This window comes from Cibotium barometz, chromosome 15 (genome assembly GCF_041138505.1).
Source record: "Cibotium barometz isolate CiBa-2024 chromosome 15, ASM4113850v1, whole genome shotgun sequence".
Classification (NCBI taxonomy): Eukaryota; Viridiplantae; Streptophyta; class Polypodiopsida; order Cyatheales; family Cibotiaceae; genus Cibotium; species Cibotium barometz.
The window spans coordinates 38,119,276-38,139,094 of NC_141060.1; the positions used below are offsets into that span (position 1 = coordinate 38,119,276).

The 19,819-nt window shown below is 42.1% G+C and overlaps 1 protein-coding gene across 7 annotated transcripts in view; it reads right to left on the bottom strand.

The window, feature by feature from the left end:
* Window positions 1–11,303: 11,303 nt before the first annotated feature.
* Window positions 11,304–19,819, bottom strand: part of LOC147631269 (DNA primase) — a 28,825-nt gene continuing 20,309 nt past the window's right edge. For 5 of the 7 annotated variants that reach the window (XM_086809616.1, XM_086809618.1, XM_086809617.1 and 2 more), the window contains exons 8-14: window positions 13,348–13,560; window positions 13,020–13,100; window positions 12,750–12,909; window positions 12,537–12,644; window positions 12,384–12,449; window positions 11,983–12,305; window positions 11,427–11,667 (exon numbers count right to left, since the gene is read on the bottom strand). In XM_086809616.1, the coding sequence (XP_086665742.1) occupies window positions 11,587–11,667; window positions 11,983–12,305; window positions 12,384–12,449; window positions 12,537–12,644; window positions 12,750–12,909; window positions 13,020–13,100; window positions 13,348–13,560 (1,032 nt within the window). In that variant the 3' untranslated portion in view covers window positions 11,427–11,586. Of the gene's footprint in view, window positions 11,668–11,982; window positions 12,306–12,383; window positions 12,450–12,536; window positions 12,645–12,749; window positions 12,910–13,019; window positions 13,101–13,347; window positions 13,561–19,819 lie in introns of all 7 variants that reach the window. The other 2 variants (XM_086809620.1, XM_086809619.1) reach the window with 2 other exon arrangements.

Here is a 19,819-nt window from a genome sequence, read left to right on the forward strand (position 1 = left end):
CCAAGCCTCACATTGCTAGATGGAGTGAGAGGGAGGACTCTATGGGAGGTAAAAGTTTGCCTTTCATGGATCATCATAGCCAACATAACATTTTCTTTGAGGTGATTGATGACGACTTTATCCCCCTTTAGAGGCATCGCCTCCTATGGAAGGATCTATGCACATCTCTTACATATTAGCAAGTCCTTTCCACCTCAGAGTAAGAACCTAGTGAGTGCAAGTATCACCCACAGGACAAAGCTAGCTTCACAACCTTCTTGTCCTCGACAGTCGGAGTTTCGATAAGTTCTCTTTTGCAAGGAAATTCACAACTTTGAGAGACTTATCCAATTGGATGAATGGGAACGTAAGTCCACACAACTCAATATGAACCTCAGGAGGAGGACGAGCCATGCTCCATTGAGCATCCTCCCTCCATAACTGAAACCAAAGGGCAACCAAAAGTGCCCATGAACAAGATGGGACACTGCTCTGAAAGTGACGAAATGAACATTGTGCTACTTGTCGTGTACAACAGCCTTGCGGTCTCTGCGACCTTGGTTGGTGGTGCTAGTGTCAACATATTCGCCAAGGATTGCTGGGAGGCATGGGATAGTCCACCACTCCTAAGCACAAGCCTCGTAGTGAAGCTTGCTGATGACAAGAATACAACCAAGCCCTTAGGCATCTTGCAAGATACAAAAATGAAGACTTTCGAATTAAGCTTCCACCACACATTCCTGGTGATAGATTCTCAAAGAAGAGGATCATACACGATGATTCTAAAAAGGTCATACATGAGAGAAGCAAGGCTAGTTCATGATTGACAAACCAATCACATTTATATATACACAAAGAAAACCCATCCTTGAAAATAAACTTAAAAACATGAAAAAAGATTCATCCCATGGGTCGAGGCTTTCTCGCTAATGAGTCTGACACAACTATCCGAACCGCTTCGGTCAACATAAATAAATGTTGTAATAAGTTATTGGATAGTAAAGATAAGAACCAAGTTTACGACGCCCCCCTGAGCAACCTGACGACTATGAGGATTGGCATGTCTTGGTGGCAACCATCGACACTCTTCCACAAATGCTTAAAACAAGATTTGTACAACTCGATAGAACGGAGATCACCTCTTTGTTCATGCCTAGTGCAATACCCTCATGCACCCCATGCATGTGCACACACTCATTTACACACGTGCACCCCACACACATGCTTCCACACATTCACATTTGTATAGTGCACTTCACACCTTTGTACATCACATGTGCACACGTGTACCACACATGCACGCGCAACCCACACCCATTTGCATAGCATGCATGCGCACTTCACACACTTGTATAGCACACATGTGCACACATGTACCACCAACTCATGCAACCACACCTATTTGCATAGCATGCATGTGCATATGCACACATGTACTCCGGCACTTGCACCTTGCACCCACATTCGCACCACATGTACACACTTTTGCAAAGCATGCACGTAGATGTGCACACATTTGCTCTGCATGTGCACCCACATCCGCATTTACACCGCCACACATGCACACTTTTGCAAATTATGCATGCACGTGTGCACACTCATTTGCTCACGCACGTGCACTCCACACCCATTTGCACATCATGCACACTTGCACCTACAAGTGCGGGAGAAAATGCGGGTGTAGGGTGCACGTGCACCCATCTTCACATGTGCACATACATGTACACCACACCTCATGTACCCCACACGCACACACATATGTATGCACAAAGCCTCCCACTCGCAAGAATTACCCCTCCCCACCCCAAAGTTACTTTTCCAAATTTTAAAAAAAAAGGATCCCCCCTCTATATTTTTCCAAGAATTTTAAAAAAAACCAAAACAAACAAAATAAAAACAAAAAAGAACATTAAGAAAAACATTCACACAAACAAAACTAAAAAACTCACTTAAAAAAACTAAAAAACATTAAAACTAAAAAACTAAAACATTAAAACTAAAAAAAAAAACTAAAACATTAAAACTCCTTTAAAAAAACAAGCACCCCTTCTCTACGTGGCCAGAAAACTTGCGGACAATTGCACTGATGTGCAGGGTTTCCTTGTCTTCCATGTAGGGGAGGTGCAACAGGCTTTAATTCTTTTGGAGAGGTTGTCCAAAAGAGATTGTCTGTGGGCTTTACCATGTATCCATCGCCTCAAATGTCCACATCCATTGTGGAGCCCTATAACACTGTGTTGCCCAGTCCTCTCCTTGAGCACACGGATGCTTCCGTTCTTGAAAATGAAGCAATCTATGCCATTTACAAACATTCTCTCCACATTAAGCGTCGTGCAGTTGTGACCATCCACTTCATTCTGGAAGGGAAAGTTTCCAAAGTCATTGTTTGCTAATTGTCATCCTTAAGGATTGGTAAGCGTGTGGGTGTGAAAGCGATCGTTCGTGGGTGAAAGAGTGAGAGGAAGAGATAAATGAGAGAGGAGGGAGATCACATGAGCTTATTGTCAATGGTTTTCTTCAATAGCTTGGCACTTCTCTTTGGACACAATATGCCCAAGAGAGTGCCTCTCCACTCTTCTTTGCATTTATAAAGAGTTTATGCTTACAAAGTTCTTCAAAAACAATAGCCAAATGAGCTCGATACTCTTCTTTGGTCTTTGAGAAGACTAGGTATGAAAGAGATTATGTGGAGGAGAGGCATTGAAAGAGCCAATGGGAGAGTTTGTTGGTGAGAGAGGTGTTGAAAGAAATAATTATGAGTGGGGAGAGTGAGAAAGCGAGAATGTGTGTCTTGTAGGTGTCATAGGACCTATCACGTGTTATAGATGTCACCCAAAATAGCCTATGGTTTATGCACTAATGGGATCAACTCCCTTGATATGTTTAGGATGTAGTATCATCCCAAAGTAAAGAGATAAATCAAAAATTGAAAGATAATTGACTACCTAGTGATTTTTATAAAGAGATCCAATATTGTTACCTATTATATAGAAGACAACTAGCTTCTCAGTAATCCCAAAGAACCAATAGATATCTCCTATCATATCAACAAAAGCTAAACAAATTGAATTTATATGTTACAACTTATCAAGGTTTTATAAGCACTCAAGTATCTCCAAAGATAATCCCTTGAAATACCATGACAATCCACATATGATTCAAAGAATTGATAGTCGTGTTAATATTGTATTAAGAGATCTTTTTGCATAAATTCAAAAAGCAACCTAGATGTACCAAAAAATCATTGTCACTATGTAGTAGTAGTGTTATGAAAGGCATTCTAATGGCGACATCCAGGCGACCCTGTTTCAACTAAACAAGAGAAGCTCATGTGCACATGACATTCCCTCCTCTAATTAAACCGAGGATTAAGCTCTAAGTTTGGGAGTTACATTGGCAAATTCTTCGACCTATATCAAATGTAGTTGAGTCCTAAACAATAAAATGTCCAAAGTCAACATTATGTGAGCTATAATATATCTGTTTATTGAATCAACACTAAGTACCACCAGCCATGCATAATCGGGTGTAAAGAAATAATATTCTTTACATATTAGCCTATTAAAAACATACTGGGCATCGTAGGTTAAAGAAAAAGTAGTGCACAACCTTATCTTATTGGTGTTATGTCAATCCTTGTGAATGAGAGATTAGGGCATAATTAGCTAAGGATAGATTTCCATATACTTAGACCACTCAACATCACATGCTTAACTGTTGGTGCAATCATAAAAGATTACAAGATCGTTACTACAAAAAAACCAAAAATGTATCATATTTAATATTGAATCCGCATCATGAGCAATGCAAAACCATAGTTGAAATTTCTGCTTAACAACACCCACCGAGCATCATAACCTGATATTCAGAGACAAAAGCTATACACAACTTTGTAACCTCCATGTATGTTGAAAGGAGGAACTCCCAACTCATGCTAGCACAAGAGACATGGCAAACAACCACAAAACACGAGCTAAGTGAGTGTATAAGCACTCACCTTGCTCCATTTATATAGGTAGAGCCGTATGAAGCTGCCAATCCCCATCAAAGCTCCTCACCATTGCGTTTGCAAAGTCATAATCCATAACCAGCCTTCACCGATTCCTCACCAATGCATATGCAAGGTCATAAACCATAGCCAACCAAAACCGACTCAACAAAAATAAAAGCCATGTCAACCAACCAAAACCGGCTCAACAGAAATGAAAGCCATGTCAGGCAAGTAACTCCGCATGCATTAGATTAGGTATAGTTTATTATTTAAGAAACGTCTTATGTGAATGGACCCGCAATAAGTGGTAGTTATGTGAATCAACCACCTAAAGTTTCACACCACTAATACGGGATGCACCAAAACTAGAATGTGCACGTGAGTGTGCACACACACACGTACACGTGTGTGTGTTTGTGGGAGAGAGACATTTTCATGTAAGTTTTATGTGTGTGTGTGTGCACGCGCGGGCGTGGGCAAAAGAAGCAGAGTAAAGAGCAAGCACAGCTTTCTTACAACACCGCAACCCAACATCATCACCGACCACAACAAGCCACCAACCTTGACCTCTCCGACAACAAGAAACACACACCCCCCCCCCCCCCCCCCCCCCCCCCCCCCCCGGACCTCTCGCAAACACCCAAGCGGCCACACCAATACAACACCGACACCTTCAGTAGCATCCCAGCCATGTTGCCAACACGCCCGCAAGGCACCCGGCTAAGCACCAAGTCATCATCGGCAAAGCTCCAAACCATCGATAAGAAGGCCAAGACGCTGGCATGCCAACCCCCCCCCCCCCCCCCCACCCCCAAAAGCCGGCGCACGACTGCAAGCAACCACCCAATACACCAAAACTGACCACAAGCAACCACCCGATTCACCAAAACCGACCCCGGCATCAAGACAACACCGAGTATTTAGGCGAGCGACGATCCACACAACGCTGACATCACACATCACTGCTCTTCCCAACAATCGGTAAGCGAAGGTAAAACACTTCATACCCTCCTTTTTTTTTTGGCTTATGATGGCTCTCCATCGAGTGGGTACAGTGCTCCCCACGGAGAAGAGAGCCAATACAACTGAGCTTATTTTCAGGTCGAAAAGTCCAAACCCTTATAGACCAAAAACCTTTTCGATCACACCAACTCACCATGCCACATCACACACCAGGCACTAACACGGCACTGCCCACATAAAGACCGTGTACTTACCAATAACTAAGATTTAATCCAGTGCACAAGAAACCTTCCTGAATACATCATGACAGGACGGCACATTGTTGCCCTGCAACCTGGATTTTCCGGATCCATTCATCATTCATCGACCTAGATTTTCTAGATCCATTCATCGAAATGTCCCTGACCATTCAAGTAAAGTGGTTTGCTCTCTCGACCCTGAAATGCTTCACACCATCTGAGGCTGCCTAGTCCATGCTCGAGTCAAAATCCCCCTCGGCAACCTCATTAGGGCTCATGCAATGTTCCAATTACCCAAAGTAACCCCTACCTTGATAAGGTCAGCCTCACGGCCTTCTGCATCCAATCTCCCTGAGACCTGGATCTCTCACTTACTCTGCACTACATTGAGTTCTACCATAAGTGGCCTTACCCCGAGCTAAATGCGAAATGTACATATTTGCTCAAGACTAGAACTAGTGCCATTGATCCTTTTTCAGTGCAAAACCAAGTCATGTCATCTAGTTCTTAGGCCAAAATTGCAGAGGGACCAATGGACAACCTTGTCTCACAAACCTATTGAGAGCAAACATCCCATTCAATAGGAGGCTAGATCCAGCGTCAAATGAGTGTTCCAAATCCCATCTTGGACAGAACTCTACTATGAGAAAAGACCAATGATCCATGTCATACAATTTTCAAGGAACATAAGGCATTTCTACTTTGTATGCAAGGCCACCTCCTTGCCCACCTACACTAAGTATACGATGTCGATGATAGATCTTCCTTTGATGAAACCAAGTTGTCTTTTTGGAAGCACAATTTTGGAGTAGGGTGCCATCCTTATGATCCACCTTCTTCCTCTATTCTTCTACGACACTATGAGAAAGTTGAAGCCTATATGGCAGTGCTGCAAGCTTTTCGTCGTCCTCTATTCCTGCACGGGTCGGAGTGTGTGACTCACGGGGGACTAGGGCCTTTGACACACTTGTTGATACCATCAATGCATATTAAAACATTTAAACATGGCCATAACCTTAACACATATCCATCATCACTTTGCATAAAACATAAAAGCTGGACAAAACATCCACAAATGCTGAAAATGGAGCTTGCACACGTGACACCGCATAGAGGCCGGAATGGGCCGACCCCCCCTTGGAGTATTTTATTACCCAAGGAGAATAATATCATGTACAAGCTTTGAGGGCCTTACTCTCCCCACGGGAGATGCCGGATTATCCATATAAAAATGCCATAACACAGCCCAACACGAGGCAACCAAGCCGAAACATAGGCTGTAGAAATGCCGAGCCAACAATATAATCCATATACCTCCGTGTGGATACTGATTCTTCCCCAAAAACCATGGGTCTTCATGCAATAGAGAGGATACAGCAAGTACAACTCTCCATTCAACCGATACAACAAGTACAATGGCTGGTACAGTCGGTACAATGGCTGGAACAGCAGGTACAGTGGCTGATACAACAGGTACAACAAGTACAAAAGCTAGTACAACCGGTACAATGGGTGGTACAACAAGTACAAAAGCTAGTACAGGCAGTACAAGGGCTGATACAGCAAGTACAATGGCTGGTACAACTGGTACGATGGTTGGTACAACAAGTACAACAAGTACAAAAGCTGGTACAGCCAGTACAAGGACTAGTACAGCAAGTACAACAAGTACAAATGCTGGTACAACAAGTACAATGACTAGAAATCATAATAAATTATTAAATACCCTTGCCTTCAGTATTTCTTCGCGATGGAAGCCTCCAAAACAGTCCCCAACAGCCGGTATTCTTCATGGGCAACCTTCAAGTGAGAGAGAAAGAGAGTAGCCATCATGAGGGCAACCTGTAATGGTGGTAGAGGCTAGTGTGGAGCAAGAGAGCCTCCATTAATGAAGAGAGAGGGCTCCAATTTATAGACTTGTCTCACTTTGGTCCTTTTTCTAACAAGTGTCAGGCCACTTGTCTCACTTTGGTCCACTTTCTTGCCACATGTCCCAATCTAAGAGATGGGTCCTTCCATAATCTTTATCTCTAAAAATATCCCAACTGGTAGACATTCTGTCATAGGCACTTTGCCAACTCTTGGTATCTGCTCAATTCCATATGTAATGACGCGAACAGAATTTCCATCGGAGTCGGGCCAAAAATAGCAACTCTCCTAAATTTTAGGAGTGTGGTCCTTTGTATTCTAGGATAATCCCCCATTCCCAAAGCTTGTACTTTCCAAATATTTAAACATCCTGGAGTCCACCAGACCCCTTTGAGATTAGGAAATGTCCAGGCTGGTGACATCCTCCCCAGCTTCTTAAAAGTTGTCCGCAACTTTAAGCTTCAAGCCATATATTCAAGATATAATCATGTCCCATCGATTGGGCGAGACGAGACAGTCTCAAAAATCCAATATAACTGAAGAATCCATGTCCCAAAGAAATGGGCGAGACTAAATAAGTCTCCATAATACCAATATCAAAATCATGTCCCAAGATAAATGGATGAGACAAAAACAATCCCATAAGTCCAGATATCATAATCATGTCCCAAGATAAATGGGCGAGACAAATCAGTCCCATAAGTCCAGATATCATAATCATGTCCCAAGTAAATGGGCGAGACAAAACAGTCCCATAAGTCCAGATATCATAATCCATGTCCCAAGTAAATGGGCGAGACAAAATAAGTCTCCTGCCAACAAGACATCGGTCCACATGACCCTTGGCATAGACATAAGTCCCGTCATGTCCACTTTACCACTTGCACTCCGTGTTGGTACTCTGACCACACACCTTGGATGAGAGGTGGGCTCAAGTAACAAGATAAAACAATCACTCGCAGGCATAGATAACCTGGTGTTCTATACGCATTTCTGCTACACATAGTTTATAAGCATTTCGGCCACCAACTCATACTACCCTCTCAAGTACCCATGTTCCCTTCCATCTGCTCTCTATTGTTTCACCCACACATGGTAGAAACAATCTTCAAGAGAGCACGTAGGACAAGAGAACACTACACAGGATATGTTGTGCTTGTCACTACCCTTTGAAGTGCCCATGTTCCCTTCCATCTGCTCTCTATTGTTCCACCCTCACATGGTAGAAACAATCTTCAAGAGAACACGTAGAATAAGAGAACACTACACAGGGTATGTGAATCATGAGTTTCATAAGTCCAATGCATCCCAAATAAAGGGAGCCAAAAGGAATAATCCATCCCAGTAAAAGGGAGTCATAAACATAATCCATAAACCTGAGGATGGATCCAAATCCCTAGAAAAGAAGTCCAAGAATCCATAGACCTGTATACCATAATCCTTGTATACCATAACTCTTACCACATGCTCCGTGCTAACCACACACCTTGGAGTAGAGGTGGACTTTACCCATAAAAGCATCATATCCATGAGATAACCAAAGATTTCTTCTCTATAAACTCGGACAGATTCGTCCATAGAAATTGCCTGTCAAGCCCAATATCTATATAAATCTCATTCAAGAAAAAAATCTCCATAGATATATTCCATCCCAATAAAGGAAGCCATGAAAAGAATTCATCCCATTAAAGAGAGCCATAAATAATGTTTCCCTGAAACCATCTCAAGGCAAACAACAACACCTTTCTCCTTGCATAGCTATACAAGGGTTAGTGAACATCAAAAATACTTCATAGCAAAAGCACTAACTTTGCAAACTCAAAGTATACTTAGCTTTTCTTTGCCAGGTTGGTCATTAAGCCAGAAGAAATATCTCATCACCATATCCTTAAGATATCCTAAGATATATCTCCATATAGCTTGCCTGCAAGCTTGATAATATAATCCACAATATCCATATGGAAAGAGTACTAAACCTGTGCACATAAAGCCAACTTCACACTTCCACGATAAAATTCTGTGAATTCATAAATCCTTAGATCAACAAGCTGTCTACTGCTCATGCTCTTGCTTCATAAGCTATGAAGCGGCTGGCCATGCTTAACAACAATGATGGTAAGTGTGGTCCCCACTTGAGATCTTTTCTCTTCCTTATTGATAGAAGGAAGCCTCTGCTTCCAAGAAAGCCTATGCTTTGATACCAATGTAACGCGGCGGCAGTGCTCGGGGAACTAGGGCCTTTGACACACTTGTTGATACCATCAATGCATATTAAAACATTTAAACATGGCCACAACCTTAACACATATCCATCATTACTTTGCATAAAACATAAAAGTTGGACAAAACATCCACAAATGCTGAAAATGGAGCTTGCACACGTGACACCGCATAGAGGCCGGAATGAGCCGACCCCCCCCCTTGAAGTATTTTATTACCCAAGGAGAATAATATCATGTACAAGCTTTGAGGGCCTTACTCTCCCCACAGGAGATGCCGGATTATCCATATAAAAATGCCATAACACAGCCCAACTCGAGGCAACCAAGCCGGAACATAGGCTGTAGAAATGCCGAGCCAACAATATAATCCATATACCTCCGTGTGGGTACTGATTCTTCCCCAAAAACCACGGGTCTTCATGCAATAGAGAGGGTACAACAAGTACAACTCTCCATTCAGCCAGTACAGCAAGTACAATGGCTGGTACAACCGATACAGTGGCTGGAATAGCAAGTACGATGGCTGATACAGCAAGTACAACAAGTACAAAAGCTGGTACAGCCGGTACAATGGGTAGTGCAGCAAGTATAGAAGCTGGTACAACCAATACAAGGGCTGGTACAACAAGTACAATGGCTAGTACAGCCGATACGGTGGCTGGTACAACAGGTACGGCAAGTACAAAAGCTGGTACAGGCGATACAATGGGTGGTATAGCAAGTACAAAAGTTGGTACAGTCAGTACAAGGGTTGGTACAACAGGTACAGCAAGTACAAATGCTAGTACAACAAGTACAATGGCTAGAAATCATAATAAATGATTAAATACCCTTGCCTTCAGTATTTCTTTGCGATGGAAGCCTCCAAAACAGTCCCCAACAGCCGGTATTCTTCATGGGCAGCCTTCAAGTGAGAGAGAAAGAGAGTGGCCATCATTAGGGCAACCTGTAACGGTGGTAGAGGCTAGTGTGGAGCAAGAGAGCCTCCATTAATGAAGAGAGAGGGCTCCAATTTATAGATTTGGGCCTCCCATGAGCTAAAATGGCAAGAGAAGGTTACGATGACAAGTGGAGAGCCACACAATAGCTGAAGTGACAAGTGTGAGGCTACTTGTCTCACTTTGATTCTTTTTCTAACAAGTGTCAGGCCACTTGTCTCACTTTGGTCCACTTTCTTGCCACATGTCCCAATCTAAGAGATGTGTCCTTCCATAATCTTTACCTCTAAAAATATCCCAACTGGTAGACATTCTGTCATAGGCACTTTGTGTGCGTAGTCTGTACTAGGGGAGAACTTGCAGCCTGTCCAAGGCTGTACGGCTGGTTTGCACAGAGAAAACAGCAGCACCAACTCTTGGTATCTGCTCAATTCCAGATGTAATGACGCGAACAAAATTTCCATCGGAGTCGGGCCAAAAATAGCAACTCTCCTAAATTTTAGGAGTGTGGTCCTTTGTATTCTAGGATAATCCCCCATTCCCAAAGCTTGTACTTTCCAAATATTTAAACATCCTGGAGTCCACCAGACCCCTTTCAAACTAGGAAATGTCCAGGCTGGTGACAGAGTGCCATTAGGTTCTTTATGCCTCATAAACTGGGTGGAAAACAGAGGGGATTCTCTATTGCTGTGTAGGGAGCTCTTCTATGGAGATAATCAGAAAGGAGGTTAAAGCCAGCTTATTGGGCAGGTTGCAGCTCATGTATGGAGGAAGGATCAAGGAGAAGCGTGAGGGGGATCAGCAGACAGCAGCAAGAAGCTGATTGAATGTTCGGGCAATAAAATGTGAGTAGCAGGAAGTGTGCCAAGTACCCCTCCATAGTGGGGCTGGGCTGTTCTAGGCTGGAGCATTGCCAGAATCGCTACCAGGAGTGGCCACCTTCGTGGGCTAGAAAATTGGTGAAAGAGAGACTGAGATTCCATGCAATGATGAGCTTTAGTTCACCACTGCATGTGGAGAGGCCGTGTGGCCATGGCATGGGCTTACATTGCGTGTATGTTTTTACGTGTTTATTTTGCAGGTTTAATTTATGACACGAAGTGCACATTGTCACAGAACACCTTTTGCAAAGGGAATTTGCAATCTTGTTTGTTTTTTCTGCAAATATTTACCACACGAATGCAATAGCAGACATTTTTTTCCCGCTCAACATGCGCCTCATCTCGAAGGCAAATGCGATCTGAAGATCGCTTTACTAATCCACCAGCTTTGATCAAAATGAGAGCCAAAAGCAATTGACACAGCAGCAAGCCAAGTCTGAGCTTTCATAAGAAAATGATACTTCTAATCTTACAAGTGTGAACAGTAAACTTTAGCAACATTGCTCAAAAGCCTTGGCTCTCCAACTCTTGCTCCACTAGTTCCCACCAATCATCATCCATTGGAAAACTCTCAGCAGGTCCACACTGCAAAAATCAAAAAGCAAAACGCAGACATTGGTTAATCGAGTGAGAATGCAAGATAAAAGGTCATCCCAACATCTTACTTTGAGTGTGACATAAGTAGCTTAACTGACTATCTAAGCTGATCCCAACAGGTGGTGCCTGCACATGTGTAATGGTCTTGCCTATGCCTATGTGCAGGATAGTGATTGAGAGCTCTTTCATATCTTGGATTTCAGGCATGAGCTCCAACTCTTACACTTACTCTTTGCTGCACAGCACGAATTAAAGCTTGGTGCTCAAAATTCCCAATAATGTTTCCTGGACCTTTCGACTTACCTGCTCATTGATGCTGTGTGTACTCAGCTTCTTGTCTGCAGTCTCCATTGAGTTGAATGCTTCCTCCCACCATGCATTTTCATTATCTTCCACTTTGCCACTCTCTCTCAAAGCAAGGTCTTTATCAAGGAGGACACAGTCAAAGTTCTGTGAGTCTTCATTTGTTATGGACAGGTGAGAAAATATCCCAGCCGAGCATTCTTCATGTCCCAAGGATTCCCATGATGCCTCTGCGCTGACATAGCAAGACTCAACCGACATGGAGAGTGGAAAATTCAGAGGGATTGTATGGCGGGGGATGGGCCGTAATGGTGACTTGTAACCTACATACATAACAAAATCAAAATCCTTGGCTAAGCATATAGGCCTTTCACTTTTAGAGTGCCAATTGACCACATTACCTCGACAGTCAGGATCATGACACTTTTGATAGTAGCCTGCTGTTCGAAAGTCCACAATATACATCACTACAAAATTCAACGGGGCTGAATTCTCAGTACCAAAAATATGATGAACCAGAAAAAATCAAAATGCCAGCTTCTGATAAATGCTACCATGGTTGCTTTTATGCTGCCTTCCAATGTTCTCACAGTAACGATTCCCAATGATATTGTATACGAGAACACCATACTCTGAGAACCAGTACCAGCTCCGTATCTTGCCTGGGCAGCAAAATAACAACTTCTAACTCCTCTTCAGCATTATTTCAAAAAAAATAGAGCCTGGAAGAAAGTACACATGTACATTGGTTATCCTTTGAACATGACCTGGAATGCCTTCAATACACGCGATTGACTCTATGAACATGTTGATTGCTGGAAAAGGTGACCTCCCAGAGATGCAGAACTCTGCAGCCTTAGGCATCCTGTTCGGAGCAAGTGAACCAGTAGCATAGCCTGCTGCCAAAGATCCTCCACGCCCGACCGACTTTGCAAGTCCAAGATGTGAACAAGACAAAACATGTAAACGTTGATACAGGCAGCCATGGAGAAGAGAATCAAGTATATCGACTTGTTCAGAATGTAGGTTGTTGATACCTCGGAGCCGAAAGTTAGAAATCTTTCGCATTCTGGTCCCACTCTACAAATCAGAGAATCTTCAAAAACCTCACGCTCGCTCTGTCCCCAAAAAAAGGATTGTTGGCATGCTGATAGAATTCAAGAAGCATTGAAACGCACGATGTTTTTCAAGCACAACCCTAGCAAAACACCCCCCAAATAGCTTCCTCTATGCATTTGGCTCTTCATTTCACCCAATGCATCTTTTTATCTCATCAAGGTGATCCTCATGTCCTCTCTGACTCAGCATTATCCTTTTGGATTAACACCAAACTTGGCCATCTGCCTCTAAAATGAGCAAACTTACCAATTCTTTACAATTGAACCGCCCAGAGGGCAGGAGTCGTGATGTCTTCCCAGCCTTCGATGAGAATGGGAGGCGGAAGCTTCGGTTTCGAGAGTAGACAGCCTGATCTACAAAAAGCTGGGAATGGCAATCTCCACGAGAGTGGCCTTTCAAAACATAGAGCTCATTGACTCCTTCATCACTGTTCCGAAGCCTGTCTAGCCTGTTGCATAACTGAAGTGGAAGAAGAAAACTCAGTTCCAAAAACCAGCACTATTTGTAACCCCACAAACATACAGAGGACACGCTGAGAACTGCAGGGGCATATTAGACTTCTTTATTCATCCACATTGAGATTATCTACATACTCATGCATCTGGCTATTTGTTTATTTCTGGAGAGTCTTTTTCCAATCCCTCCAAGATTCTCATGAAATCAGAGGCCTTTCCTTCCAATAAGTAAAAGTGTTTTCCCACTGTTTTTGAACGGAGTAGTAGCTTCCAATTTGGGACAGCTATGAATGTATAATTTGTTTTTCTTAATGAGACACTGGTTTCACTATAAAAAAGAGTGTGTGTGTGTGTGTGTGTGTGTGTGTGTGTGTGTGTGTCACACACACACACACATATATATATATACACGTACACATACATACACATACACATACACATACATACATACATACATGTAAGTATGTATGTATGTGTACGTGTATATATATACATACATACATGCATGCATGCATGCATGTATGTATGTATGTATGTATGTATGTATACATACATACACACACACACACACACACACTACACATTAGTCAAGCAGGCATGAAAACGGCATGCAAATTCAATTTGCAAGCAAGCACATAAAGATGCTAAGCAATGCAATATTGGTATGGACAACCCTATTCATGAGACTATATCAAAATAGGCATGTTCCAGGCAAGTACATGAGGTACCAGAACCAATTAAACACCAATCCTCCACACATTTCCGGGCAAGTACTCACAAGCACAAGTTCCAACAGAAAGCCAAGTCCATAATATCACATGAGTGGCATCAAACCCGGCATATGCAATTGCCATGGATGCCAGTTCAATGTATATACATAATGAGAAAATACGGGTGGATCAGTTGAAAACTTGGGTGGCGAAATGGTGACCTCTCTCAAGCTTCTAAACAGTTATCCGCAATTGAAAAGCATCGAAGTACATCTAAAGCAAGTATGGGCAATCTTTAAAGACCTCTTCGTGTACTCATTTAACATCAATGAAAAGATAGTTCTTGAACTTTACAAGGTGTTTTCTTGAACTTCACAAGATAACACCTGACAACTTTGCCTACAACAAGCTTACTTCCTTGTGATACACAATCTGTTCTAACTCCAAAATCTCCTCAAGTTTATTAACTTCTAGTGAATCCTCAATAAGAGGTTCAACAGGCTTCGACCCTACATACTTGCGAAGGAGACTCACATAAGAAGCATTGTGTATATGCCAATGACTAGGCAATGCCAACCTGAAAGCCACTTTATTGATCTTCTCGATCACTCGAAAGGCCCATAGTACTTGGTTTTGCAAGCCTTGATTTCTCCAATTTCAACAATACCCAATCTTTCTCTTTGTCATCAAATTGCTTTCTATGCTTATCAACAACCTTTTTATGTTTGTTGTGTGACCTTGCAATGACTGTCCACACTTGAGCACAGGCAATATCCAAGTCTCTTACATGCTCAATTAGAAAATTATCTCATCCTTTGTGCGAAGGATGGGTGGAAAAACCACCCTTATCGTAAACAATCTCAAACGAGATCTTTCCCGTAGATAAATGCACCGTGTTGTTGTATGCAAATTCCACAAGCAGTAAGTCTTCTCCCAAGAAGACTTTTGATCCGCCCATACAATCTCAAGAGATTGAACACGGCTAAATTTGCAACCTCACTCTGTCCATCTGTTTGAGAGTGATAAGCTGATGAGAAGTCCAATTTGGTACCCATATTCTCAAATAAGGCCCACCAAAAGAGACTTATAGTCCTCGGATCTCTATCCCCTACAATGGATTTCAACATTCCATGATTCTTGAACACTTGTGCCAGATATATTTTAACCACATGCTCAACTTTGATGGTCTTCTTGACTGGCAAGAAGTGAGCTTGCTTGCTAAACCTGTATACAATTGTCCAAATAGCATAATTACCATGTTGGGATCGTGGCAAGTCCATAATAAAATGCATTGTAATACTTTCCCATGGATGTGTGGGAATAGGCAATGGCTAAAGCAATCCTAGTGTCTTTTGCCTATCAAATTTCACCTTCTAACAAGTGATACATGTACCTCTATGCCCTTCAACATACTTGGCCAAAAGAAATACCGCTCAATCATGTGCGTAGTAGGCATTATGTCTCTATGACCAACATATGGAAGAGTATGACACTCATCCAAAATCTTTTGCCTCATGTCGAAAACCACACATTGACAATTATCTTTCATAAGATAACTCTCTTTGATCAAATATGAGGCATGTGTATGACCAACCATCAAATCAACCCAAAGAGTGACAAAATCAACATCCGTATGATACAAATCACACATGGCAGACAAGTCTCCATGAGAGACAGTCGAGATAGCTGCTACATACCGTTTTCGTGACAATATATCTACCACTACATTCTTCTTTCTTGAGGTGTGCAAGATCTGAAAATGAAACATAGATGGAAAATTGGCCATCTTCATATGCTTCTATGACAATTTAGTTTAAGTAAGAAAAATCTCTAACTCTGGTAATCTATCTTCATAGTGAAATCAACCCCAAGAAGGTAATGTTTCCATATGGTTAATGCATAAATTATAACCAAGAGTCTTTTCTCATAAATGCCAAGAGAGAGCTCTGCATCATGCAATCTACGGCTCTCATAAACAACGGCATGTCTCTCTTGATTTAGAACAACTCCTATGCAATTTCCAAATGCATCACATTCCACATTGAATGGCTTTTACAAATCTGAAATGATCAACACTAGACCAGTTGCATCTTTCAATTTGAGGAATGCATCTCTCACCACATCAATCTATTTAAATATTGTCTCCTTCTTTGTCAAATCCTACAAAGGAGAAGCAATCCATGCAAAGTGCCGAATGAACCTACAATAGTAGGTGTGACCACGATACATTTGTAGTCTTGCTTTGTACACGGGTTGTAATCTCAATTGAAACCTTCTCTTCCTTTCCGTCTTTGGAACATGCATAAATGGAGACATCTCCAAACGCACTTTCCAAAACTTTTGCATATATGCATTCACCGTTTCTCCCTCATTCTGCTTCACCCAATCCCACTTCATTGTTATCTCATTTAATGCATTGGAAGGCAAGAACTGGACATAGAACCTCTCCTTGAACTATTCACATGATCTAACAAGATTCGGTGAGAGCTTGTCAGTAAACCACCAATGAGCAACAGTACCTTTCATGAACATGCTTACATACCGGATCATGGACTTCTGAGCGAAATCCTCATCACTAAAAGCAATATCAAACTGGGTAATAAAATCAAGTGCCTTTGATGCATCACATATTTGTCTCCGGCTTTAAAGTCACGAGACTTTGATGTATTAGCATGCATCTCAACATGTTTTCTTGCACGTATGTCCATTGGGACAGCCCTTATGATTGGCATCATTGTAGGAACAAAAGGTGATGCATTAGACATAGAAACATGCCCTGTAAGCATGAGGCATGGCTGGCCTCTCAACACATTGATGCATTTTCACCCATAACTTCTCTCAGTACATTAAAATAAGTCCAACCTGGCGTGTATTTACTTATAAATTATTAATTGTTGGCCCTCCAACTTTAGTAAGTGTGTACACATACACTTTATAAACCTTATAAACCATATAATCCAAGGACTTCCATCGCGAAGACTTCCGCTGTCACATCGACTCTACTTGCAATTGGTAAGCTTTTATGCTTAAATATGGAAGCAAGTAGCAAGAGGGAGAAACCGGATTACAAGATCACATACCCTGTGTAGTGTTCTCTTGTCCTACGTGCTCTCTTGCAGATTGTTGCTTCCATGTGTTGGTGGAACAATAAAGAACAGATGGCAATGAACATGGACACTTAAGAGGGTAGTGTGAGTTGCAAGTCTACATCAACAACCACTTGTTTGCAATATTGTATTCATATGCATTGGTATGGAAATCTGATCAAAAATGCCCATGACACTATGTATTTGATTCTCTCAAGATCAATATACTTTATTTGAGGGAGGGATCGACCGTTCCAGCTCATTGTGTGTCTCTTGTCAATTCAGCAAATTACTTCTTGTATTGAGCATGTGTCCATCAAATCTTAGTGTATATAAGTGTATTAATTACCATTGTGTGTAACCAAGTTACATCGATATCAGAGTATACGGTTCTCTTTCACTTCTATCGTGAGAGACGATCACCGTGAACACTAGCTATCTTTACACTTGGAACATTATGCACAACCATACAGTGAATGTTGGAGATGCTAACACAAGAGACAAGGACAATGAATTGCATGCCTCCAATGCTTTACGCGATGAACAAACTCATGTGGTGCATAATAGGAAACGTGAATTTGTGGGACAACCGTCTCGTGGGTGGCAAAGAGAAGATGCAAGAAGAAGAGTCCATAGTCTTGAGGGTTGAACTTACCCGTATACAAGCTCTCCTCCATGCACAGCAAGAAGAATTGCATCTCTATGGCCACGAGGATCCATTAGTATATAACCGTTTGAAAGCCAAGAAAACTAAATCTTATATGGATCATGCAATGGCAATGATTGCTCAAGAGTTGCACATGCAACCGAAGGATGCAGCACATGCATACTTGGCTCGTACCGAGAATGCCTATGCAAAAATAGCAACCATCCCACTTATCTTGGAATCCCCACAGGTGCCCAAACAAGCACTAATGTCTAAGAGGATGAATCCCCATGCTATGGGAGAGGAACAATCAGTGACTTCACACCATGCAAGAATACCTTATGTAGCCGTGAAAGACACAATGTTTATGACAATGGTCAAAATGTATGTCAAATGCCAGTGCCGGTTCAAAATGTGCATGCACAACACATGCAACATGGGCTACAATTTTCCATTGGTGCACGTATTCTGCGTATCACTCATGCCTTCGAGTGTCCTCATGAGGGAGAAGCTATAGCTGAAAATGTACCAATGCATGTTGAGGAGCCAGCCGTGCCTCATGCTTACAGGGCACATGTATCTATGCCTTATGCATCACCTTTTGCTCCTAAAATGATGCTAGTCATAGGGACTGTCCCAATGCACAAACATGGGAGAAAACATGTTGAGATGTAGGCACGTGCATCAAAGTCTCATGACTTCAAAGCCGGAGACAAATCTGTGAAGTTTGACGCATATCATGAAAAATATAATGCATCAAAGGCACTTGCTTTTATTGCCTAGTTTCATATTACTTTCAGTGATAAGGATTTCACTCAGAAATCCATGATCCGACATGTAAGCATGTTCATGAAAGGTATTATTGCACATTGGTGGCTCACCGAGAAGCTCTCACCGAATCCTGTTAGATCATGGTAAGAGTTCAAGGAGAGGTTCTATGCTCAATTCTTGCCTCCCAATGCATTGAATGAGATAACAATAAAGTGGAATTGGGTGAAGCAAAATAAGGAGGGAACAGTGAATGCATATATACAAAAGTTTTGAAAAGTGCTTTTGGAGGTGTCTCCATTTATGCATGTCACCAAGGCGGAAAGAAAGAGAAAGTTTCAATCGGGATTGCGACCCGTGTACAAAGCGGGACTACAAATGTATCCTAGTCACACCTTGCACCAACTAATCGCAGCCACCACTGCTGCCAAGCAATTGGAACTCAAATTGAGTCGATCCAACAAGGCTAAACCCTCATTTCAAGACAAAGAGAGGGTTGTCCAAAACTTGCAAAATAATGGACGACGACTTAAAAAGGACCAAAACCAAGATAAAAATGGTCCAAAGGCTAAAAATAACACTACCAAGAAGCGTCCCTTCAAAGTGAGAGACTATGGTCTCACTCCGAGCAAAAAAAGCAATATATGAGCGAGGAAAAATGCTTTACTTATGGTAGTACCGAGCATATTGCAATGACATGCCCAAACAAGAAAAAGCATGATAATGCAAATGCATCAAAGCCTAATATGCATATGGTTCCGGATGTGCAGGGCAACACTTCATATGATAGCAAAGACACAGTTGTATGTAAAGCTTGGGAACAACTTAAGGATCAACCCGCTTTGTTCATGTTTGATAATTGTGCAACTGAGAACTTCATATCTACGCAGATGGCAACTGCTTTGGGTATTGAGGAGAGAACATGGATCCTCAAATTGAAGCAAGAGCTGCCTTTGTTGGTAGAGAAGTGCAGGTCATGCCTATTATTGGCAAGTTGCGCATACACATTCAAGGCTATGTGGATCATGAGGATTTTCTTATGGTGCCTTCGAA